This window comes from Molossus molossus, unplaced genomic scaffold, assembly GCF_014108415.1.
Source record: "Molossus molossus isolate mMolMol1 unplaced genomic scaffold, mMolMol1.p scaffold_m16_p_19, whole genome shotgun sequence".
NCBI classification, from domain to species: Eukaryota; Metazoa; Chordata; class Mammalia; order Chiroptera; family Molossidae; genus Molossus; species Molossus molossus.
Window position 1 is genome coordinate 47,650,697 of NW_023425354.1, and position 27,164 is coordinate 47,677,860.

The following is a 27,164-nucleotide window of genomic DNA, read 5'->3' on the forward strand; positions in this document are numbered from 1 at the left end:
CTCTATCTGAACAAAAAAATGAAAAAATGTCCTTCAGTGAGGATTAAAAAAAACATTTTTTAGTCCAGCTAGTATGGCTAAGTGGTTGAGCATCAACCCATGCACAAAGAGATCACCGGTTCGATTCCCAGTTGGGGCACATGCTAAGGTTGTGGGCTCAATCCCCAGTGGGGGCATGCAGGAGGCACCCTACTGATGTTCTCTCTCATCGATGTTTCTGTTGCTTTCTCCCTCTCCCTTCCTCCCTCTTTTTGATATCAATTCAAAAAAAATTTAATGAAACATTTTTTACTAATTGTATATATTACTTTTGTTATAAAAATAAAACAAAAAAATCTAATTGCTTAAAGACCTTTCTAAGATTTCTTTTAGAATGATCTTGAAAGATGAAGTTTGCACACTGTGGAAATGTCAGACACCCTCTGCTGCACATACATCTAGATCTGTTTGGGGTCACAAAGAGGCAGCCACACTGAAAACCGTGCAAGAGTGTGTCCCCCAACCCTGCTTCTCTCAGCAAACATTCCTCATAAACTTTACCAGACCACGCCACACCTCCCAGGCTGAGGAAAGCAGGGGTGCCCCAGAAACCTAGATTTGAGGGGATCTCAACTGCAGAGAAAGCTGCTTCCTCCAGGAACCCCTCAGAGTATGGGCAGCTGCCCCCAGCCCAGCCCAGCCTGCTCCATCCCCCACCCCCAAACTGCAGTGCCTTCTGTCAATACTTCTGCCAAAAGCCTCTTCCCTTTCCTCTCTGGTTCATGTCCCTCAGGATTGGGTACCAAGGAGAAGCTGTCTAGGACTTAAACTTACTTCCACATCCTCTAAACCTCCTCTTCTTTGCACCCTGCATTTCCCAGTTCCAAGTAAATAGTCCACACACAGGTTCAAATATCAGTTTCTTCTTTTTCTACTCCACTGAGGAGTCTGAAAATTATAACAATCACAGTGAGTAGCAGACAGAGGCAGGATCTGTCTCCCCAGGGTCTGAGATTCTTAAACCATTTTCGTGTATCTTCCCTCAACCCCTCCCCACGCTTCTGACTATTCTTCTCTTCTTCAAAATCCACAGTAGAGAGGCTGGGAGTGGGGTAGGAGTGGGGTGCAGTAGAGATGGGTGGAGGTCAGGGCTTCTAGCTGGTGTTGTTCCGTTTCATCTCACATGCCCAGCGTCGTACCTGCTGGCAGAAATTGTCGTTCCAGCGGCCATTGTCCTGGACTTCGGCACAGTCTTCGTTTACACCCTCCTCATGCCCCTGCCAGTTATTTGGCTCACGATGATCCCAGTTCCTAGGAAGGCAGAACAGAGCTCAAACTCTGACCACCCACATCCCAGCAATCTTCAACCCCACCTCAGGAAAGCACAGCCATGGAGGGTTCAGGGAGCAGAGGCTGTAGCCTTGGAGCTTGGGGGTCTCCAGGGGAAAGGGTTGGGGAATTTGGTCCCTAAAGATGGGTGGAGGTATATTGGGGCAAAAGACTAGGAGGCCATCCCCAGGCCAAACTATGGGCAGTGAGGCGAGGACACTTACTTGTAGCTGTTCCCCAAGTCGGTTCCATCCACCCATTTCCAGGAACCATTGCTCTCACTGAGACCTATCCAGGTATGAAAGGGGCCCATGTGTGCCACAATGAATTCCTGGAAAACAAGTGGGAGGGAAGATTCTGGTCCCCGGTACCTCGGTGCGGCATTAGCCGCGGTTTCCTCCACCTTTTCCAGCCTGATCAGCCCCAAACTGAAGCATTTGCTCCCAACAAAACTAGTTCCTCACTTTTTCTTTTATATCCTCGCTTTTTTTTTTTTTTTTAGAACATTTACTGGGCTAAAGTATAAGCTAAGTGCTTCACAAGTATTATTTTATTTAATCCTCATAAGTCTTCTAAATTGGTTGTCCTAAATTACACATGAGGTTAAGGAATTGGTAGTAATTGGTAGAAATAAAAACCCAATGCAGTCCCTAATTCGGACCACTGCCCCGGATCCAGCCCCCACTTCAGTGAGGCTGCTACCCCAGCTCTTGTCCTATCCTTGTCTTCTCCCCACAGCTCAAACACCGGATCCTGACTCTGACCCATGTCCCTGTTGCCCCCATGGCTCCCTCTGTATCACCTGCCCTGCTCCTGCTTCTATGGGTAGCTGTGGTTCCCAGAGGTTCATCAGGCCCTGGAGCTCCCAATTGGACCCACTCCCCACAGCCCTATTATGTCTTGGCTACAAGGGTCTGGTAGTCAGTGCTGAAACTAGGAAGCTGCACTGGGTATGAGGGAAGATTGTGAAGAAGGCAGAGGGAGGGGTTGACCAACATACACACTTAGCAGTTAGTTCCCATTGAAAGCATGTGAAGGGTCTCCAACTACAGTTGGGATAAAAATTCCTAATTCCACTTTCCCTTGCTGGAGATACAACTAAGATCACAGTTAGTCACCTCGTCTGAGGGCAGATGCAAGACCATGATACAGGGCCATCCTTGAAGTCCAGAATCCTGCAAATAGGATCATGTCCTATGCATGAAGGGGCCATTCTCAGAGGCTTGTTGGGCTGTCCCTCAAGTTCAGAGCAGTCAACAGAGCTGGAGGGCAAGTGCCTGGAGACCTGATATTCTATTTGCCGCTGCCTGCTGCCCTAGTCCCCTCACCCCATCACCACAAGAAGCAGAATAACTGAGCAAAGAATACAAATAATCAAAAACCCAGCCCTCTGTGTCAAGGACTGATGGGAGGAATCAAATAGTGCCAGATGATCAGAGAAGATAATCCAGGTAAATTCATCTCCCAATTCATAGATAGGTAAATAACAAGCAAAAAGAACTGTGCCCATTCATAAAAGTGGCAGAGGGGGAAATTATCATAAAATTTATGCAAAAAAAAAAAAAAGAAGAGGAGGAAGAGGAAGAAAAAACTGTGATGCAAAAAAGAGAGGTGAAAAATATACTTTGAATAAAAGGCATGTTTAGAACTGAAGGAAATGTTGGAGAACAACTTTTTTACAGCCTCAAAAAAATTAAAGAAGAGATGAAGGAAAAAATATCAAGGAGGATATTTGAAAACGAAGATAACACAATATAATAAGTAAAGAGAAGAAATACAAGAGGAAAACATGGACTATTTAAAAGCAGGAACTCAGCAGCAAACCAAGTTTGAGAAGTGAAAGATGGGCCTAAGATAAGGACCCAGAATGCAAAGGAAAAGAAAGAAAGGTGGAAGTAATGGCAACAGGATGGTGGCAGCAGAGGGCAGACATGGAGATACTTTGGGATGACGTGTTCCAGAGTAAAAGAGAACCAATGAACAAGAAAAACATTCACAAACTGTCATTATTTGCAGATGACATGATATTATACATAGAAAACCCTAAAGACTCCATCAAAAATCTACTAGACGTAATAAATGAATTTGGCAAAGTAGCAGGATACAAAATTAATGTTAAGAAATCGATGGCATTCTTATACACCAATGATGAGAAACTGAAAAAACAATTCCATTTACTATCGTGGCAAAAAAATTAAGATACCTAGGAATAAACTTAACCAAAGAAGTAAAGGACCTACTTGCAGAAAACTACAGGACATTAAAAAAAGAAATAGAGGAAGATATAAAAAAGTTGTAGCACATACCTTGTTCATGGATTGCAAGAATTAACATTATTAAAATGTCCATATTGCCCAAAGTAATCTATAGATTCAATGCAATCCCCATTAAAATACCAATGATGTATTTCACAGAACTATAACTAATACAGTGATACCTCGGTTCTCGAACGCCTCGGATTTCGACCAAATCGGTATTCGACCAGGAGATTCGAGAAACTTTTGTCTTGGAATCCGAACAAATATTTGGAACTCGAACTTCCGAGATGAGCCGAGTTGAGCCGAATGGCGTTCATTCGGCCCAGCGCGCCTTGCTTGCGTCATCAGTGTGAGTGCAGAGAGAGAGTCACGCTTTGTGGAGAGAGTCACGCTTTGTGGAGAGAGTCACGCTTTACACTGAATTTAACCCTTAGACATACTGTACACTTTTATTTCTTGTTGAGACTTATGTTTTTCTACATATTATATACAAATTAGGCCAGTAAATAGGCATTTTCTGGGGCTTGGAACGAATTAATCCAGTTTCCATTATTTCCTATTGGGTTTCATTGCTTCGGTTCTCGAACAATTTGGTTCTCGACCGTCCTCCTGGAACGAATTATGTTCGAGAACCGAGGTATCACTGTACTTCAAAAGTTCATATGGAACCAAAAAAGACCCCAAATAGCCACAGCAATCTTGAAAAAAAAAAAAGACAAAGTAGGGGGGATCACAATACCAGATATCAGATTATACAACAAAGACACTGTAATCAAAACAGCCTGGTACTGGTACAAGAACAGGCATATAGACCAGTGGAACAGAACAGAGAACCCAGAAATAGACCCAAGTCATTATGCTCAATTAATATTTGACAAAGGAGGCAAGAGCATACAATGAAGTAAAGACAGCCTCTTTAATAAATGGTGTTGGGAAAATTGGACAGCTACATGCAAAAAAATGAAACTAGACCATCAACTTACACCATACACAATAATAATCTCAAAATGAATAAAAGACTTCAATGTGACCCGTGAATTCATAAAAATCCTAGAAGAAAATGTAGGCAACAAAATTTTGGACATCATACACAGCAGAATTGTCACTGATACACCACCTAAGGCAACAGAAACAAAGGAAAAAATGAACACATGGGACTAAATAACTAACAAGCTTCTGCACAGCAAAAGATACAATCATTAAAATGGAAAGGAGCCCTGGCCGGTTTGGCTCAGCGGTTAGAGTGTCGGCCTGCGGTCCGGAGAGACCCGGGTTCAGTTCCCGCTAAGGGCACGTACTTCGGTTGCAGTTTGTCCCCGGTCCTGGTTGGTCGTGCGGGTAGCAGCCACTCGATGTGTCCCTTCACGTCGATGTTTCTCTCTCTCTCCCTTCCTCTCTCTCCCTCCCACTCTATCTGTACAAAAAATGGAAAAATATCCTCGGGTGAGGATAAAAAATAAAATGGAAAGGAAACCCACTATATAGGAGAGCATCATTGCCCATGATATATCAGATAAGGGGTTAATTTCCAATATATAGAGAGTGCCCGTACAACTCAACAAAAGGAAGACAAAGAACTCAATTAAAAAATGGGCGTAGGAGCTGAATAGACACCTCTCCAAACAGGACATACAAATGGCCAAGAGACATATGAAGAAATGCTCAACATCACTAATCATCAGAGAGATGCAAATTAAAACAACAATGAGGTATCACCTCACACCTGTCAGAAGGGCCGCCATCAACAAATCATCAAACAACAAGTGTTGGAGAGGGTGTGGAGAAAAGGGGACTCTAATACACTGCTGGTGGGAATGCAGACTGGTGCAGCTACTATGGAGAACAATATGGTGTTACCTCGAAAAATTAAAAATTGAACTTCCGCCCTGGCCAGTTTGGCTCAGCGGTTAGAGCATCCGCCTGCGGTCCGGAGAGACCCGGGTTCAGTTCCCACTAAGGGCATGTACCTCGGTTGCAGTTTGTCCCTGGCCCTGGTTGGTCGTGCGAGTGGCAGTCACTCGATGTGTCCCTTTCACATCGATGTTTCCCTCTCTCTCTCTTCCTCTCTCTCCCTCCCACATTGTCTGTACAAGAAAAAAAAAAAAATGGAAAAATGTCCTCGGATGAGGATTAAAAATTGAACTTCTATTTGACCCAGTGATCCCACTTCTAGGAATATACCCTAAGAAGCCTGAAACACCAATCAGAAAGAATATATGTACCCCCATGTTCGTAGCAGCACTATTTACAATAGCTAAGATCTGGAAACAGCCCAAGTGTCCATCAATAGACAAATGGATAAAAAAGCTGTGGTACATATACACAATGGAGTACTATCCAGCTATAAGAAAGAGAGATCTCTTATCCTTTGAGATGATATGGAGGGACCTGGAAAGTATTATACTAAGCAAAACAAGCCAAACAGAGAAAGACAAGTATCATATGATCTCACTTATTTGTGGAATATAATGAGCATAACAATCTGAGGAATAAGTTGGCACCAGAGACATGTAAGTGGGATACAGACTGACAATCCCCAGAAGAGGGGGTTGTGGGGAAGAGATAAACCACAGAACTTATATGCATGTGTGCATGAACAATGGACATGGACAAAGCTGGGGACGAGGCAGGGAGAGATGGGGAGCGGGGAATTGGGGGGGGGGGGACATTTGTAACAAAAATAAATTAATAAATTAATAACAAAAAGGAAAAAAAAGAAGCCTGAAACACCAATCAGAAAGAATATATGTACCCCCATGTTCATAGCAGCACTATTTGCAATAGCTAAGATCTGGAAACAGCCCAAGTGTCCATCAGTGGATGATTGGATAAAAAAGCAGTGGTACATATACACAATGGAGTACTATGCAGCTGTAAGAAAGAATGATCTCTTATCCTTTGAGACAACATGGAGGGACCTGGAAAGTATTACCCTAAGTGAAACAAGCCAAGCAGAAAAGACAAATACCACATGATCTCACTTATTTGTGGAATACAATGAACATAACAGTCTGAGGAATAGGGTAGACCCAGAGACGTGGAAGTAGGGTACAGACTGATAACCCTCAGAAGAGGGGGTGGTGGGAGGAGAGAAGAGATAAACCACAGAACTTATATGCATGTACGCATAACCAATGGACATGGACAACAAAGCTGGGGATGGGGTGGGGGGGATGGGGAGGAGGGTGTCAATGGGGACAAAAGGAGAAACATCTGTTACAAAAATAAAATAAAATAAATAGAAAGCTCATAAATTCATACATCTTACACATACACAATTTCACATTTTAAAATGAACAGCAATATAAGCCTGAAATTCAGCTAAATTCTAACACTAATTATACCTCCTCAGAGAAAGCCAGCTCTTTGTTATCCACTCACTACTGATGGACACTTGGGTTGCTTCTAAAATGGACTACTACTCAGCGGTAAAAACAAAAGAAGGAATTACCCTTTTTGAAAGCATGGATGGACCTGGAGAGCATTATGCTAAGTGAAATAATCCAGTCAGAGAAAGATAAGTACCATATGATTTCACTCATATGTGGAATCTAATGAACAAAATGAACTAACACGCAAAATAGAGGCAGACTCATAGAAAGCAGGCTGACAGCTGTCCGGGAGAGTGATGGGGGGCTGTGTAGGGGGGTGGAGGGATTGAACAATAAAAAATAAAAAAAAAAAGGAGAGAAAAAAAGAAAAACATATTCACAGATATGACCTAAGAAAATCTTCTAAAACGTTATAAAACCTATATTTACATATTAAAAAGACTATCCTGATGCGCTCACGCTCACGCGCGCTCTCTCTCTCTCCCCCCTCCCTCCCTCCCCCCTCTCCCCCTTCTCCCCCTTCTCCCCCCTCTCCCCCTCCCCCTCCTCCCTCCCCCCCACCCCATGCCTTTTCCCACCCTGTTCCCCCAGGAATAAAATAAAAATAAAAATAAACAAAACAAAAAAAAATAAAAAAGACTATCCTGCCCTCAGAGCAAAACTTAGAATGAGCAGCACCAAGTTTTAGATCTGGATGAGATTATGAAACTAAAACATAGAAAAGACTCCAGCTCTTTAGGCAAAACACTTACAAAATTCAGGAGGGAAAGGAATGAGGTATTATAAACCTCCAAGTGGTTAAGAGACTAGGTCTTCATTTTTCTCAACACAAAACAGAAATGGTAATTAGGTGATAGCTAATGCTACAGCAATTTTCATATTGCAATATATAAATGTATCAGAACATGTGTAACCTCAAACTTATACAATGGTTTATGTCGGTTATATCTCAGTTTTAGGAAGAAAGAATGAGGTATTTGAAGAAATGTGCTGCTTTTCTCATTTTTTGTATAGAAAGTTATATAAACTCCTTGAAGCCAATAATTTTTAGCCCATCATTTAAAGTTATAAAAAGAATCACTAGTGTAACTAAAAATAAGCTACATCTAGTTCCAAATACTATAGGGGAAGAAAGCAAAAAGAACACATCTCACACAACAAATGTGAGAAAACAGAAGACTATAAACAGAAAAAAGAAAGACAGATTAGATCTTGGAAGATCCCTTGTCTTCTCTGGGAGGAGGAAGTGGGGAGTGGCTAGGGCCAAGCGACCTGAGTCCACCAGTATGCCTTGCACCGTCAGACCAGTGGATCCTGCTGTGTCAACATGGACCAGCACACAGTAGTGGCACTGTCAAGGTATCTGCTCAGGGAAGCAGCAACCGGCCAGGAGCTGAGCACCATTCCCCCCAACAGCACCCTGGTTGTAGCCTAGCACCACCCCCAGCAGCAGTAGCACCAGCTTGGGAGCCCAGCACCTTCCCCCACAGCAGCAGTGACTGGCAGGAGTGGAGCCACAACCCCAACAGCAGCTGAGGCTGGAGAGCCTAGACACACCACAGCACCAGAGGCTTGGGACCGGACATCTATTCCCAGGTGGCAGCAGCGCAGATCTATCCCCAGCAACATCAGCAGAGAATGATCAGGAGCAGTGCCTCAGCCCAAGCAGCAGCAAGGCTCAGGCAGCCAAGACCTGCCCCTAACAACTGCAACAGTGGATTTGGTGTGGAGCCCCTCCCCCGGCAGCAGCAAAGTCCCAAGAGCTGAGCATTTTCAGCCCCAAACAGCAGAGGATTGGGAGCTGAGAGCATCCTATAGCAACAGCAGCAGCAATAGTAGCACAAAACAGGAGCTGACACTCACCCCAGCAGCATCAGCAGTGACTGATCAGGAGCTGAGCCCCACAAGGCAGCAGGGTGCCCCAGCAGCACACCAGTGGAACCCACACACCCCAGAAGCAAACCAGCTAGACCCACACACCCCATCAGTGCACCAGCAGGACCCACGCAACAAAGCAATGCCTACCACAACAAACCAATACTAGCCACCAGTTGTCAGTCCTCCAGGACCCACAGCAGGCAAGAGGCGCCAAGCACGAAAACAGTCTGGGAGCCACAGCACACCTATTTGATACACACCAAACTGCCTACACATCCCAACATCCCTCACCAGGCCTAGAACAACCAGACTGCTAAAATGGTGAGACAAAGAAACAACACCCAAATGAAAGAAAAAGAGGAATCGCCAGAAAAGAAACTATATGAAATGAAAGCAAGCAACTTGTCAGAAAAAAGAATTCAAAGAAGTGATTTTAAGGGTGCTCATACAATTTAGTGAGAACTACAAGCAACTGAATGAGAATTACAAGCTCAGTGGGAACTATATCAGCCTAAAAAAACAGGTAGAAGCTATGAATAAAAATCAAGTGGAAATAAAGAATGACATAGCTGATATGAAAAATACCTTAGAAGGTCTCAATATTAATTAGAGAAGCTGAAGACTGAATCAGCGAGTTAGAACACAACGTAGGAAAAGAAAGCACCCAAATAGAGCAACAGATGAGAACAATAAAAAATAAAAAGCAGGAGGAGCATTTCAGGGAGCTTTGGGACAACACAAAACATAACAACATTTACATCATAGGGTACCAGAAGGAGAACAATCAGAGAAAGAAATAGAGAACCTGTTTAGAGAAATAATGACAGAACATTTCCCTAATTTGGTGAAGGAAAAAGTCACACAAGTCCAGGAAACACAGAGAGTCCCAAGCAAGATGAACCCAAAAAGACCCACAGCAAGACACATCGTAAGTAAAATGGCAAACATTAAAGACAAAGAAAGAATCTTAAAGGAAGCAAGAGAGACACAGAAAGTGACCTACAAGGGAGCTCCCATTAGATTCTCAGCTGATTTCTCAATAGAAATGCTGCAGGTCACAAGGGACAAGGCATAAAGTATACAAAGTAATGCAAGGCAAGGGTCTGAATCCAAGACTACTCTATCCAGCAAGGCTATCATTCAAAATTGAAAGTGAAATAAAGAGCTCCACAGACAAAAAAAAAAAAAAAGCAAAAGGAATTTACCAGCACTGCAAGAAATGCTAAAGGGACTGTTGTAAGAAGAAGAAGAAATAGAGAAAGAGAGAGAAACACAGGCATAAAATTGAAATGGCAACTAATAAGTATCTATCAATAATATCCTTAAATGTAAATGGCTTAAATGCTCCAATCAAAAGACATAGAGCAGCTGATTGGATAAGAAAACACGACCCATACATATGATGTCTACAAGAGACCCACCTCATAACAAAGGACTCACACAGGATGAAAGTGAAAGTATGGAAAAAATTTTTCCAGGCAAATGGAAATTAAAAAAAAAAAAAAGCTGCTGTAGCAATACTCATATCTGATAAGATAGACTTCAAAACAAAGGCCATAATAAGAGACAAAGAAGGTCACTACATAATATTAAAAGGATCAATCCAACAAGAAGATATAACCCTGGTAAACATATATGCACCAAATATAGGAGCACCAAAATATATTTTAAAACTTCTGGAGCACTTCAAGGGAGAGATCAATAGCAATACAATCATAGTGGATGACTTTAACACCCACTGACACCACTAAATAGATTGTCTTGATACAAAAAAAAAATTAACAAGGACACAGAGTCCTTAAATGATGAACTAGATCAGTTGGACTTGATTGATATTTAAAAAACATTTCACCCCAAAGCTGCAGAATATACATTCTACTCAAGTGCACACAGGACATTCTTGAAGTTAGACTACATGTTTGGACACAAAGGAAGTCTCTACAAATTAAAAATACTAAAATTATATCAAGCATCTTCTCAGATCACAGTGGCATGAAACTAGAAATCAATTACAATAAAAATACTCAAAAACATGCAAACACATAGAGGTTAAATAGCATGTTATTAAACAATGAATGGGTTACCAATGAGATCAAGAAAGAAATCAAAAACTTACTGGAAACTAATAAAAATGAATACACAACAATACAAAGTCTATGGGACACAGCAAAAGCAGTCCTGAGAGGAAAGTTCATAGCAATACAGGCCTACCTCAAAAAATAAGAAAATTTTCTAATAAACTATCTAACCCAAAAACTTAAAGATTTATTAAGAGAATTAAAACCCAGAGTTAGTAGAAGGAAGGGAATAATAACAATTACAGCAGAAACAAATGACATAGAGACTAACAAAACAATAAAAAAGATCAATGAGCCCTGGCCTGTTTGGCTCAGCGATTAGAGCGTCGACCTGCGGTCCCGAGAGACCCGGGTTCAGTTCCCGCTAAGGGCACATACCTCGGTTGCAGTTTATTCCCCGCCCTGGTTGGTCGTGCAGGTGGCAGCCACTCGATGTGTCCTTTTCACGTCGATGTTTCTCTCTCTCTCTCTTCCTCTCTCTCCCTCCCACTCTACCTGAACAAAAAATGGAAAAATGTCCTCGGGTGAGGATAAAAAAAAAAAGATCAATGAAACCAAGAGCTGGTTCTTTAAAAAGATAGACAAGCTTGATCAACCTTTAGCCAGACTCACCAAGAAACAGAGAGAACCCAAATTAATAAAGTCAGAACTGAAAGAGGTGAAGTAACAACAGACACCACAGAAATACAAAGGATTGTAAGAAAATACTATGAAAATTTATATGCCAACAAATTTGACAATCTAGGCGAAATGAACAAATTCTTAGAATCATATACTATTCCAAAACTCAACTGGGAAGGGTCAAAAAATGTAAACAGACCAATAACAATTAAGGAAATAAAAGAAGTAATCAATAAAATCCCAGCAAACAAAAGTCCTGGTCCAGATGGCTACACAGGGGATTTTTATCGAACATTCAAAGAACTATCACCTATTCTCCCAAACTATTCCCAAAAATTCAGGAGGAAGGAAGACTTCCAAGCTCTCTTTAAGAGGCCAGCATAATCCTAATCCCAAACCAGATAAAGACACTACAAAAAAAGAAAATTACAGGACAATATCACTGATGAACATAGATGCCAAAATCCTCAACAAAATATTAGCAAATCAAATCCAACAATATATTTTTAAAATTGTACTCCATGATCAAGTGGGATTTATGCCAGGGATGCAAGGCTGGTACAATATTCGTAAATCAATAAATGTGATGCACCACATAAACAAAATGAAAGATAAAAATCATATGATCCTATCAATAGATGCTGAAAAGCATTTGACAAAATCCAGCATCCATTTTTTATTTTAAAAAAAAAACTCTCAGCAAAGTGGAAGTAAAGAATCATATCGTAACATAATAAAGGCCATTTATGACAAACCTACAACCAACATCATACTCAATGGGCAAAATCTAAAAGCATTTCACTTAAGAATAGGAACAAGACAGAGATGTCTACTTTCAAGAGTCTTATTTAACATAGTACTGGAAGTCTTAACCACAGCAATTAGACAAGAAGAAAACATAAAAGGGATCCAAACTGGAAAGGGAGAAGTGACACTGTCATTATCCACAGATGGCATTATACTGTACATAAAAAACCCTAAAGACTCCATTGAAAAACGACTAGATTTAATAAATGAATTTGGCAAAGTAACAGTATACAAAATCAACATCCAGAAATCATTGGCATTTTTATATACCAATAATGAACACACAGAAAGAGAAACTAAAAAAAAATTTCATTTACCATTGCAACTAAAAACTAAGATACCTAGGAATAAACTTAACCAAAAAAGTAAAGCACTGCCCAGCCAGTGTGTCTCAGTGGTTGAACATTGACCCATGCACCAAGAGATGGCCTGTTCAATTCCCGGTCAAGGCGCATGCCCAGGTTGTGGGCCCAATCCCCAGTAGGCGGCATGTGGGAAGGCAGTCAATTGATGTTCTCTCTCATTGATGTTTCTATCTCTCCTTCTTCCTCTCTCTCTCTCTAATATCAATAATGAAAATAAAATTAAATTTTAAAAAAGAAGAAGTAAAGGACCTATTTGCAGAAAACTACCAGACATTGAAAAAAGAAATAGAGGAAGATATTAAAAAGTGGAAGCATATACCTTGTTCATGGATTTTAAAAAATTAACATTATTAAAATGTCCATACTACCCAAAGTAATCTATAGATTCAGTGCAATCCTCATTAAAATACCAAAGTCATATTTCACCAAAATAGAACAAACACTCCAAATTTTGGGGGTTTTTTATCCTCAACCAAGGACATTGTTCCATTTTTTGTTTGGATAGAGTGGGAGGGAGAGAGAGAGAGAGAAACATCGACATGAAAGGGACACATCGAGTGGCTGCCACCCACACCACCAACCAGGGCCAGGGACAAATTGCAACCGAGGTACACACCCTTAGCGGGAACTGAACCTAGGTCTCTCTGGACCACAGGCCAACTCTCTAACCACTGAGCCAAACCAGCCAGGGCAACACTCCAAAAGTTTTTATGGAACCAAAAAAAAGACCCCAAGTAGCTACAGCAATTTTGAAAAAGAAGGACAAAGTAGGTGAGATCACAATACCAAATATCAGGTTATACTACAAAGCCATTATAATCAAAACAGCATGGTACTGGCACAAGAACAAGCATATAGATCAATGGAACAGAACAGAGAACCCAGAAGTTGACCCAAGACATCATGCTCAATTAATATTTGACAAAAGTGGCAAGAGTATACAATGGAGTAAAGACAGCCTCTTTAATAAATGGTGTTGGAAAAATTGGACAGCTACATGCAAAAAAATGAAACTAGACCACCAACTTACACCATACACAAGAATCAACTCAAAATGGATAAAAGACTTCAGTGTGACTCATGAATCCATAAAAATCCTAGAAGAAAATGTAGGCAACAAAATTTCAGGCATCACACACAGCCAAATTTTTATTGATATATCACCTAAGGCAACAGAAACAAAGGAAAAAATGAACACATGGGGCTACATCAAACTAAAAAGCTTCTGCACAGCAAAAGAAACAACCATCAAAATGGAAAGGGAACCCACTGTATGGGACAGCATCATTGCCAATGATACGTCAGATAAGGCTAGTTTCCAAAATATATACTCCATACAACTCAACAAAAGGAAGACAAAGAATCCAATTAAAAAGTGGGCAGAGAACTAAATAGATACCTCTCCAAATAGGACATACAAATGGCCAAGAGACATATGAAGAAATGCTCAACATCACTAATCATCAGACAGATGCAAATTAAAACAACAATGAGGTATCACCTCACACCTGTCAGGATGGCTGCCATCAACAAATCATCAAACAACAAGTGCTGGCGAGGGTGGAGAGAAAAGGGGACTCTAATACACTGCTAGTGGGAATGCACACTGGTGCAGCCACTATGGAAATCAATATGGTGTTTCCTCAAAAAATTAAGAATTGAACTGCCATTTGGCCCAGTGATCCTATTTCTAGGAATATATCTTAAGAAGCCTGAAACACCAATCAGAAAGAATATATGTACCCCCATGTTCATAGCAGCACTATTTACAATAGCTAAGATCTGGAAACAGCCCAAGTGTCCATCAGTAGACAAATGGATAAAAAAGCTGTGGTACATATACACAATGGAGTACTATGCAGCTATAAGAAAGAAAGATCTCTTATCCTTTGAGATGACATGGAGGGACCTGGAGAGTATTATGCTAAGCGAAATAAGCCAATCAGAGAAAGACAAATACCACATGATCTCACTTATTTGTGGAATATAATGAACAAAATAGACCCAGAGACATAGAAAGGAGTACGGTTTAAACTGACAAACTTCAGAGGAGGGGGGAGGCAAAGAGGGATGAGATAAACCAAAGAACTTACATGCATATATGCATAACCAGTGGACATAGACAACAATGCTTAGGGGAGGGAGGGGGAGGGAAGAGGGTGTCTGGAGGAGGAAAGGAGAAACATCTGTAACAAAAGTTAATTTTTCTTTTTAAAGAGGAAACTGAGATAGGTGTCAAAGCAATGTCTTATAAAGAGGCAAACACTTTTTAAAGGAGTGGGTGAGAGGCTTGAAGACATACATCAGTAAAAGCAAAAAAGAGGAAATGAATGCAGGAAACAAAGGCTAAAGAGAGTGAAAAAGAAAAATGGAAAGATTAAAAGTTCTGTTTGAAAAATTAATTAAATTTTTCCACAGGCAAAGATCCAAAGAGACTCCTACATTTGTCAAAAAACACAAGATATATATGACATGCTCCCTTATCAATCCCTGTTTTTCTTTTTTTTTATTAAGTAATTTATTTATTTTTGTTACAGATGTTTCTCCTTTTTCCCCTACTGATTCCCCCCTCCCCCTCCCTCCCTGCCCTGTCCCCAGCTTTGTTGTCCGTGTCCATTGTTCACGCATACATACATATAAGTTCTGTGGTTCATCTCTCCCCCACCACCCCCTCTTCTGGGGATTGTCAGTCTGTACCCCACTTCCACGTCTCTGAGACTACCCTTTACCTGTCCTCTTTCATGAAATTCTGGCATTTGGGCAATACCATTTGGAAATAACTGCTGCTGCTGAATTTCATTTAGAGAAAGTGAAAACACACATCTGTGTCTATGACATTTAACCCACTAAATATAAATATAAAAGAGCATGTTAACAAATGCCACCACCAACCTAGGAAGCAAGAGAAGACTGGATCAGAATATATTGAGAATATTTTAAAACAAATGTATTATTATAGGCCTGTAAATACTGAGGCTCTACAGGAAATTATATTTTATTCATATGCTAAGTTAATCACTTTAAGTGAATAGTGATAAACTGTGTCTTTTATAAATTTATAATTTTGGTAATTAATTCTTCAAGCTTTTATGCTACTATAGCTTCTCTGACTTGTCAAATTATTTTACATTCCATTACAATCATACATTACTGGGTGGGTTCAAAGAGTAATTTATTTATATTGATTTATGTCAGAGACAAAGTGGTATAATTGTGATGTCTGTGGTGAAATAAAGCATTGAGAATCAACAACAAAAATAAATAAATGAGATACACACCTATTAAAAGACTCATTCAATATTTTAAAATCAAAAACAAAACTTATCTACAACCGCCTAGCCTGTGTGGCTCAGCGGTTGAGTGTCGACTTCTGTACCAGGAGGTCGCTGGTTCAATTCCTGGTCAGGGCATATGTCCAGGTTGTGGACCCAAACCCCAGTGGGGGGCATGCAGAAGGCGGCCAATCGATTCTCTCTCTCATTAATGTTCTATCTCTCTCTCCCTCTCCCTTCCTCTCTCTCTAAAATCAATAAAGAAAAAAATTTTCTTTTAAATCTCAATGCCCCAGATGAATCCATAGTTAATTAAATCAAATATTTAAACTCAAGTTTAAAGTCTTATAATAAGAAAGCCAAAACTGAGAAGCATTCATCCAAAACAGAGGCTCAAAGGTTGGAAATGAAACATGGACAGAGATACATTCAGTAAATGCACATGAAAAGAAATCAATGCCCATTCTATTCCTATCACATAAAGAGGAATTCAAGGCCAAAGCATTAAACCAGACACTGACATTCACTTCATAATGATGAAAAGTGAGTCCAATCCACCATGAAGTTGTGTCATCAAGAACTTATGGGCCAACTCACGAGCACTGAAATCTTAGGTTGGCCCACATGAAAGTGACATTTTTATAGGTCAAAGTAGATCATAATTGGCCATTTCAACCTCACTGATAAAGCAAACTCTGTAATTATTCCACCCTGTAAATGGAGTATATGTTTAAATGCTAAAAGTATATCATGGTAACACTTAGTAGTTGAAAACACTGGCGAAGGAGGCAGAGTGGCTCTGAATTCTGGCTCCATCCTGACTTACTGGCTGCATAGCAACTCCCATAGCTTCCCTGCCCCTTAGCTCCCTCTCTCCCTCCTTCAAAGTGGGCATAATCCTCATAGGGTTTGGAGGATTAAAGAAATGAATATATGTGAAAGTGCCTGTCACATAATAAGGACTCAGTAAATGTTATCATTTATGGCCTCCTTTTCAAAAAAAATTGAAAAAGCTCCATTTATTCTAACAGGTTGGTTCTACACTGTGAACATTGGTGTCTGGGTTGCGGTCTGGTGGCGGCAGTGAGCAGAGGACACCTGGAGCGCCTTGGAGAAACTCAGTGACCCATGGCAGGCATGTCCCTGGGGATCCTGCCCACCCTGCTCCTTTCATCCAACTGACCACCACATCCCAAGGCCAGCACACAGCAAGAAGGGGCTCCCCGTGCCTCCGCTGTGTTCTCCACCCAAACCCTGGCTTTCTTTACTTTGTCCCGTCTTGTGTTCTGTCACCAGACCTGCCCCTCATCACCTGCTCATCTAGCTCCTGCCTCTTTGCCCAGGCTCCTGGCTGTCATCTCCCACCTCTTAGAATCACTGGCTGCTCCACTATGAACCTCCCAGAGTTCTGCCAGACTTGTGCTTCTGGACTCTCCCCTAAATTACAAAAACAACAAAGCAAGCCTGATCCAGCCTCCCAGAGTTTGCATGGCAGAGGTTTCCTCCTGCCTCACCTGCTCCTCTCTGGAGTTGATGACGACCAGGTGTGAATTCTCCAGCTGGCAGTACTTCTCAGCCTCAGGCCAGGTCATTCCAGTTTGAGAAAACCAGTAGCATCTGCCTTTGTGCTCCAGCCAGTTAACGGGGCAGCATTCTGTGCCTGGGGATGGGAGTGGGTAGGGGAAGATGAGATCCAGCTGGAGAGGTGGGCACACTGGGACTGAAGACTCCCCCTGGCCCTACCATTGCTTCTCAGGAAGGCCATCTGACAAGTCAGGATGCGCAGATCAGCTGGAAAGTGCTTCAGGTGGAAGAGCAAGGTAGCATGTTCTAGGGGGAAAGAGGGATAGACTGATGTTGGCTATGGGGGTGCCCCATCTACCAGAACCCCACACAGGACTTTAGCCATTGACTGGGAAAACTCAACACACACACTCACACACCACACACTCACATCCACACACACAACACACCCATCACTCACACCACCCACCATATACACACTCACACACACAAGCACACACACACTCACACACCACACACCCAAGGGAGGGTCTCGGACCTGCTTTCAGGTCCTGCTGCTGTTCAACCAGCTTGGCTTCCAGAGATGTCACTTTGTCACCTGTGTTGCCTCCTGAAAAAGAGGAAAGCTAAACTGTTTCCCTCCGTTCTGCCTCCTTAACATCCCTCTATCCCACTGCAGCACCAATCTGAGCCACTGTCTCCTCCACCTGGGAGGTTCCAGGCTGTGTCCCCTGGCCTCCCCAACTCTGCCCAGGCTCCCTGCAATGCCACACTGGCTTTCTGAAGAAGAAATCTGCTCAGGCTGCTCCCCTGCTTAAATCCCTTCCATAGATGCCCATTTCTCAAAATAAAGCCTCACTTTATTAGTACAGCTTGCTTCTGTGACCTAGCCCCTACCCACCTCCCTGGCCCACCCCTCACACTTAGCCTCCTGCCACACTGGGAGTGTTCCCAGTCCCAAAATGCGCAGTGGTGTTCCTCACCTCCTGGCCGTGGCAGACTCGTTCCCTCAACCTGGCACTAACCCCCATCTTTTCACCTGCCTATTCATCCTTCAGGGTCCCGCAGCCCAAGGATCAGCTGGGTTATCTACCCACAGCATCCCAAACACGCCACTTTGCAGACCCAGCACTGAGCACCCACCTCAGAGTCCAGCAAACCTCTGCTGGTAAAGAAGTACTTTAACTACCAAACCAGCAGCCCTCCCCTCCAGGGAGCACCCACTCACGATGGATGCTGAAATTGTGGATCTCTGTCAGGGTGCTGGAGGAGAAATTGCTGAAAGCTGCTTTTAGGGTCCAAAACTCAACTTGCATCTGTAATCCTTGTCAGGAGAGAGAAAGCACAGGACAAAGTGGAGGGGCTGTGCCCATGTGACAGCCCCCTCACTGCCCCCTCACTGCCCCCTCACTGACCCCCACTGACCCTCACTGACCCTCACTGCCCCCTCACTGCCCCTCACTGCCCCCTCACTGCCCCCTCACTGCCCCCCACTGCCCCCTCGCTGCCCCCTCGCTGCCCCCCACTGCCCCTCACTGCCCCCTCACTGACCCCCACTGACCCCTCACTGAACCCTCACTGCCCCCCACTGCCCCCTCACTTCACCTCACTGCCCCCTCACTGCCCCCTCACTGCACCTCACTGCCCCTTCACTGCCCCTTCACTGCCCCCTCACGGCCCCTCACTGCCCCCTCACTGCCCCCTCATGGCCCCTCACTGCCCCCCCACTGCCCCCCACTGCCCCTCACTGCCCCCCACTGCCCCCTCACTGCCCCCTCACGGCCCCCCACTGTCCCCTCACTGCACCTCACTGCCACCTCACTGCCCCCTCACGGCCCCTCACTGCCCCCTCACTGCCCCCCACTGCCCCCTCACTGCCCCCCCGCTGCCCCCCCGCTGCCCCCTCACTGTCCCTCACTGCCCCTCACGGCCCCCCACTGCCCCTCACTGCCCCCTCACTGCCCCCCACTGAACCCTCATTGCCCCCCACTGCCCCCTCACTGCACCTCACTGCCCCCTCACTGCCCCCTCACTGCACCTCACTGCCCCCTCACTGCCCCCTCATGGCCCCTCACTGCCCCTCACTGCCCCCTCACTGCCCCCCACTGCCCCCCACTGCCCCCTCACTGTCCCTCACTGCCCCCTCACTGCCCCTCACTGCCCCCCACTGCCCCCCCCACTGCCCCCTCACTGCCCCCCACTGCCCCCTCACTGCCCCTCACTACCCCCCACTGCCCCCTCACTGCCCCTCACTGCCCCCCACTGCCCCCTCACTGAACCCTCACTGCCCCCCACTGCCCCTTCACTGCCCCCTCACTGCACCTCACTGCCCACTCACTGCCCCCTCATGGCCCCTCACTGCCCCCCACTGCCCCCCACTGCCCCTCACTGCCCCCCCACTGCCCCCTCACTGCCCCCTCACGGCCCCCCACTGCCCCCTCACTGCCCCCTCACGGCCCCTCACTGCCCCCCCACTGCCCCCTCACTGCCCCCCACTGCCCCCTCACTGCCCCTCACTGCCCCCCACTGCCCCCTCACTGAACCCTCACTGCCCCCCACTGCCCCCCACTGCCCCCTCACGGCCCCCTCACGGCCCCTCACTGCCCCCCCACTGCCCCCCACTGCCCCCTCACTGTCCCTCACTGCCCCCTCACTGCCCCTCACTACCCCCCACTGCCCCCTCACGGCCCCCTCACGGCCCCCTCACGGCCCCTCACGGCCCCCCCACTGTCCCCCACTGCCCCCTCACTGCCCCCTCACTGTCCCCCACTGCCCCCTCACTGCCCCCCCGCTGCCCCCTCACTGTCCCTCACTGCCCCCTCACTGCCCCTCACTGCCCCCTCACTGCCCCTCACTGCACCTCACTGCCCCCTCACTGCACCTCACTGCCCCCTCACTGCCCCCCCACGGCCCCTCACGGCCCCCCCACTGCCCCCCACTGCCCCCTCACTGCCCCCCCACTGTCCCCCACTGCCCCCTCACTGCCCCCCACTGCCCCCTCACTGAACCCTCACTGCCCCCTCATGGCCCCTCACGGCCCCCCCACTGCCCCCCACTGCCCCCTCACTGCCCCCTCACTGCACCTCACTGCCCCCTCACTGCCCCCCCACGGCCCCCCACTGCCCCCTCACTGCCCCTCACTGCCCCCTCACTGCCCCCCCCACTGTCCCCCACTGCCCCCCACTGCCCCTCACTGCCCCCCACTGCCCCCTCACTGAACCCTCACTGCCCCCTCATGGCCCCTCACGGCCCCCCCACTGCCCCCCACTGCCCCCCCCACTGTCCCCCACTGCCCCCTCACTGCCCCTCACTGCCCCCCACTGCCCCCTCACTGCCCCTCACTGCCCCAGCACTGCCCCTCACTGCCCCTCACTGCCCCAGCACTGCCCCTCACTGCCCCAGCACTGCCCCTTACTGCCTCCAACTCTTCCCACCATAGCTCTCATTGCCCCAGCACTGTCCATATCTCCTCCCCCAATCCCCACTGGCCTCTGTGATCCTCACTCTGGGACCCAATCACACAGATGGCCACCAGCAGCAGGATATTGAAGCCCAGGACCAGCAGTCTGAGCCAGAGACTGGAGCAGAGACTCTGCAGCAGAAGGGGCTGGGGAGGAGGCATTCCTGCGAGAGAAAGGGTGTCAGGAGGAGGGGTATCGAGAACCAACCTAATGGAAGCATCCAGGAGAACAGAAGTCTGAGGAAGTACAGCCCAGGTGGGTGGGAGGAAAGTAGTGGGGAGGTGTTGGGGGAGTCAGAAGGCTTTGACACCAGCGTTTAAGCATTGCACACACTCAATTACACCCATATGAACACATGTCAGTGTGCACACACACCTACACAACTGCATGCCACACACCTACACATGGCACTGATATTCCCATCATCTGTGTGTAAAGCCCCAACTTGTACCAGGGAGACCCAGAGGACAGGCCCTGGGTTCTTAAAATCTATGCCTGGGCCACTCAGACCATTCCAAAACTGGAACCACCTCCACCCCCCAATTCCACTGGGCTGTTTAAGTCCAGGTCATTCCACCAGATTCCACCACATATCACTCCCCAAGGGCTGCTCGCTCTTCAAACCCTATCCTCTCATTTCTCACCCCTCAGAGCCTCCTCTCCCATGTCTCTCTGCCCTTACCACCGCAGAACCCTTGTTCCACTATAAACTCTCTCCCCTTAGCCCTCAGTCATCTCACAGAAACCTCTCCCTCCCCTTAGTCCAGCTGAATCCTGAAAACACACATTTTTTATTTCACTCTCACAGTCATTACTTCATACACACCCATTGCCCCCAACAATGCCCATATCTCCTTCCATCATGACCCCATTCCTGCAGGCCCTAGTGATCTTCACTTTGGGACCCAATTACACCGATGGCCACCAGCAGCAGGGCATTGAAGTCCAGAACAAAAAACATTTTCATTAACACATTCTCACACTCATACACTTTAACATGCACATTCTTATACATGCTCTCACATACTATAGCACACATTCACATACCTTCTCACACACATATACACACTGACTCACATGTTTTCACATACACACACATGCACCCACGTCTTCACGTGCACAGAACTGGCCTCACTCCTCCTGACATCTCTCCAGGCCTGAAGCAGGGGCTGTCCTCCCAGCTCCAAGCTGCTGCTTTTGCATCATTCACTCCTAACAAAATGCTTCCTCTTCTTTGCCTGAGACTGTGACCTTCCCTCTCTTCTCATTACTGTTTCACCCTGGAACCCTCACATCCTGGGGACACTCAGTCAGGCATCCAGAATCTTCCTCTCCAGTTCATCAATTGCCACTATCCTGAGTTAGACATTGTCCCTGTGAGTGACCACCCAGAACTCTTGACCTCCTCACACCAATGACTGTCACCTTCCTCCACTTCAGCCACACTCAGGACTCCATCTTGACCCAGAAGGGCCATGTCTCTGACACCTCCACTGCCCATTCCCCATTCTAAGCACCATTTTTCTTTTGCTCCTCCTCCCCACTGTCTTCCGTGATCCCCTGTGTTTCTGTCCATCTAGAAGCTCTCCCTAACCACAGTCTTTCCCAACCACCTGGGACTCCATGGTTGAGCTTCCGAATGCTCTCTCCAATACTTTCCACTTAGTGGGCCCTTGTCCTGCTTCCCAGCCTGACCTATGACCTATAAACCCTCGACTCTGAATCAGCTCAACAATCTGTCTCTGCACTTCTGTCCAGAAACCAGACCACCCATGGCTGAGTCCATCTATGTTATCAACCAGCTCTGAGATCATAGACAAGTCATTCAACCTCTTGGTGCCTCCATTTTCTTGTGTTCACTTATACAATCTAAAATAGTCAAACTCATAGAAACAGAGTAGAATGGTGGTAGTCAGGGTCTGAGAGTGGGAAATTGGAAGTTGCTGTTCAATGGGTGTAAAGTTATAATTATACAAGATGTAGAAGTTCTAGAGATCTTCTGTACAATAGTGTGCCTACAGTTAACAAAGTTGTGTGGTGCATTTTAAATTTTGTTAAAGGATAGATCCCATATTATGTATTCTTACCACAATAGAAAAGTAATGTGGGTAAAAATAATAGCTACCTGATTGGGTTGTTCTGAGAATTGAATGAGTTAAAACATAAAAAGTGCTGCCTAGGCAAGTTGGAAAATAAAACAAAGGGTCTGCCTAACATGGAATAATAAGGACTAGATTTGCCCTCCTCCCAGAGACAACCAAAACAAGAAACAGATAACTGTGAGAAACAACCATTTTCAAGACACTGGACTTCAGGCAACATAGGGCAATGATCCCTGAGAGACGGGACACAAACCAGATGAGTCCTATGGTTGTCCCACCCTAGTGCTGGAAGAAAGTTTTCAGGCCATTGAGCAGGGAGGAGCAATCCAAGCAGAGCCCAGCAGACACCCAGTTGAGGAGATAGGGCCAAGAATCTAAGGAGACCATTAGACTTCACAGGAAAAAGCATCAGAGGAGACAGCTGCAGAGAGAAGCCCAGAGCTCTGTGGAGGGTTCCCTTCAAGCAATTGGCTGAGTACTGATTAGTGCATGCATGTAAAGAAAACTACTCAAAACCAAAATAAAACAATCTGAAAAAATTGGGGAACAGTGCCTGCCAATCATGCAGGCCCAGGAACAGTGCCTATTCTCACCAGCCAGACTGGAAAACATAACCTACAAGGCATTGGGTAGAGGACCCAAGATGCCCTTGCCCCATCCATGCTCCAGACCCACCTAGCAAGTCATAAACGCAACACCCAAAAGGAATAAAGTGATCCAAGTAACTTAACCACATCCCAGAATAAAGCTCAAGAATATTTAGAGGAATACAAATATATCCAGCACACAACAAGGTAAAGTTCACAATATCTAGCATCCAATTAAAGATTACCAGACATACAAAGAAGCAGGAAGACACATTTTGTAGCAGTTAACAAATCTATCAAAACTGACTCAGAACTGACACAGATATTAGAATTAGCAGACAAGACATTAAAACAGAAATTGTAACTGTACTTCATATGTTCAAAAAATTAAGTAGAATATCAAGGAGGATATTTAAAAGGCCCAAGTTAAACTTCTAGACATAAAAACTAAAATGTCTGAAATAAAAAATACACTGGATGGAATTAATGGAAGAATAGACATGCATAAGAAAAGATTAGTGAACTTAAAAACATAGCAAATAATAACTATATAGAAACAAAAAAACAAGAGAAAAAAGAATTTTTTTAAAGAAGAAAATAGCATCAGTGAACTATAGGACCACTAATAGATGCAGAATTGGAGTCCTTGAAGGAAAGGGGAGAAGGGTGAGGCAGATAATCGCCAAAATATTTTCAAGTCTGCTGAAAACTAGAGGCATATAAGATGCTTGGAAGAGTGGAAAGCGGTCATAGGTGGGCAGGTGGCAGATGTCAGCTCACATACAGGCAGCAGAGGCTTCTGGAGAGAAGTACACTGATGGTTGCACCACCTCAGGGGGGCCCTACAGTGTCTCCATCAGTCCTTTTGGATGAGCTCCTTCTCCCATGAAACCCAAAACCTCTGGACTATCTTCAAGCCTCCTGCTTAAACTCTGAACCCTCTCACCTTCAGAAGATTCAACAATCTCCGAAATAATTTTTGAGTGTTTACATCATACCAGGCATCATGTGGGCATTGAGGATGCAGAAGGAAGTGAGACAGATGTGGTCTCAGCCCCATGCAGCCTACATCCTGTTGGAAAGAACTGCCAGCCCACTACCCCAGGAAAGGAGAAGCCTTTGGTAGGAACACCTGTCCCTCCTGCTGCTCCTGCCCTGCCCGGTTCGCATCTGCAACAGCACCAGCTTCTGCAATTGGCCAGCCTCAAAAATGAGGGGTTACTCCTCTCAGCCCAGGCTAACTAGTTCCTCTCCCTGAGCTCCAAACCCCAGTCCCTCTGGTCTCCACAGAGCCTCACTCCATCACCAGCACCCACAGCCCTGGCACCTGCCTTTCAGCCTACAATGACTCAGGTCTCTCTTGCCCTAAAACCTTTTCCTAGACACGGGCCTTCCATCAAGAGCTGCTAGAGAAAAACAAAACACAAAAAGGATCTGCTAGAAAAAAATCCAGGCGGGGAGCTTGGGGAGTGGGGATTTTCCAAAATATCTCTGTATCTCTGTGTCTGTTGTCCCACCCACCCATCCCCACACCCCCACGCACATACATATACACTCTCCTGGCTGAATGTGCTTTTCTTACACACATGAGATGCACACAGACACACACAGCATGTGTTGTCAGAAGGAAGAGGAGAGGAAACCATCTCCACTTACTCCCTCACCTCTGGGCACACACTCATTTCCGGGGGTCCTGAGGGTAGAGAGGAAGGTGAGGTCGGGGGGTAACCAGAGATGTTGACACCACACAATTGCACACCTAGAGGGGCCTGGTCCCTGCTCACGGAGTGAATGTGACAGAAATCTCAGAGACAGAGCGATCAGGAGCAAGACAGAGATGAAGTGAAGCTTCAGAAACTGGATACTTGCCTTTCCAAAATGCATCTTCTCTCCTGGGACTATGCCCTTGAGTGTCTGGACACTCAACCCAACTGAACTGGTGGTCATTTTCCTCAGAGTCCAGCTGCTGGATGTCTTGAAAGTCCTTCTCCATGCTGGGTCCAGGGCAAAAGCTGCACCTGGGGTTGAGTCAAGGCTGCTCTTAAGGCTGGGACTGAGTTCAGGGCTGATGCTTGTGCTAAGATGCTAATTAAGGTGGAAAGTGAGGCTGGGATTGGAGGTAGGGTGAGAGTATGTCGAGAAGACAGCTTGGGTTGGGTCTGAGGTTAGAGGTGAGTTTAGGGCTGAAATATAGCCAGGTCCTGTCCCTTTTCAGGTGATTGCTTCGGCTGTGACATGGCCAGAGAGGAGCCTTCCCTCCACATTCTCACCTTCCTATTGGGCCCCCACTGTCCCTGAACTACGGTCTCCTTAACACCAAACATCCCCAGTCCCACCAGCTTCCCCAACCTTGGTTACCTGGTAAAGGTGTGGAGGGCTTACTCCTGGATCCCTCAGGCAGCCGAGGCCCCAAGGCTAAGGAGAAGCTGGAGTCAGAAGGAGGGCAGGTGGTGCTAGACAGGAGAGAAGAGGAGGGGAGGGGGCTGGTCCAGGTGAGGGCCCTGAGCCCATGTGTCTGAATGTCCAAGTGGTTCTAACCTGGCATCTCCTGACCCCAGGACTTTGGACAGTAAACAGAAGTGGAAATGGAGCTGGAACTCAGACAAAGTATAGCGGGGGCTGGGGACAGAACTGTTTCTGTTCTTCCTAGAGAAAGGGCCTCCTGGTCTGTCTCTTTCTCCCCCATAAGCCAGTCACCTCACTCCTCATTGCACAGTTTGGAAGGGAAGCCAGGAGGATGGAGGTGCTGTTCAGGGTTTCCCCTCTTCCCTCCCCCTTTCACTTCCTGCCTCTGAATTTCCCAGAATTGATGGTATCTCTAAATAGTCCTGACCAGGATCAGAGGAGCCAGTTCTCTGCTCTTGCCCAATCTGGCATCTGAGCCTGGGCTCAGATTCCTGTGGGCTCAGCCCCAGGCTCCCCAGCTCTGGGCTGACAAGCTTTACCCTCCTGGGAGTTAAGCCCCTGGAGAACCAAAAGTGCAGGTGGAGGAGAGAGGACTGTGGCAGAAGGCAGCCCTCCTTGGGCAGGTGTTCAACCTCAGTAAGCCCCTTGCATGGCCCTGGCAACACAAACCTTTGTCCTCACTCCCAGCCAGTTTCTCATGCAACTCTCACAACACAACAACCCAAGGGATGGTTACTTGCTCCCATTTTACAGGGGAGAAAATGGAGCCTCTGGGAGATTAGGTGACTTGCCTTGGATAGAGGGAACAGAGAGGAAGGCAATGAGAAGCAAAGCAGGATACAGAGGAGGGAAGTCATACCATATTGGAGGGGTCTTCACTGTCCTATGGGAAGATGGGGTTCCATGAACTGAGGAACATGAGTAACTGCTATGCTCACACTATCAATAGTTTGGGGAAGAAAACAGTTTTTGCCCCTGACTTTCAGACCCTCGCCATACATGGGCTGCTATAAAGTGTTGCCCTTGTGCTGAAATGGAGTTGAAACAGAGGCCTGTGCTTTCATTCTGGTTTCTTTCTAATGGAATATAATTGACATATAACATTATATCAGTTTCAGGTGTACAGCCTGTGCTTTTTTTATGGTAACTTTCAGACACACACACA

The 27,164-nt window shown here is 45.8% G+C and overlaps 1 protein-coding gene across 1 annotated transcript; it reads right to left on the bottom strand.

The window, feature by feature from the left end:
* Positions 1-991: 991 nt before the first annotated feature.
* ASGR2 (asialoglycoprotein receptor 2) lies at positions 992-25,586 on the bottom strand. Its single transcript, XM_036269445.1, has 8 exons — positions 25,463-25,586; positions 20,948-21,067; positions 18,672-18,767; positions 17,982-18,053; positions 17,663-17,749; positions 17,434-17,579; positions 1,533-1,639; positions 992-1,290 (listed from the first exon to the last, which is right to left on the bottom strand). Exons 1-8 carry the CDS (start codon positions 25,584-25,586, stop codon positions 1,134-1,136), a joined length of 909 nt encoding a protein of 302 aa, XP_036125338.1. The 3' UTR covers positions 992-1,133.
* Between the last annotated feature and the right edge of the window lie 1,578 nt (positions 25,587-27,164).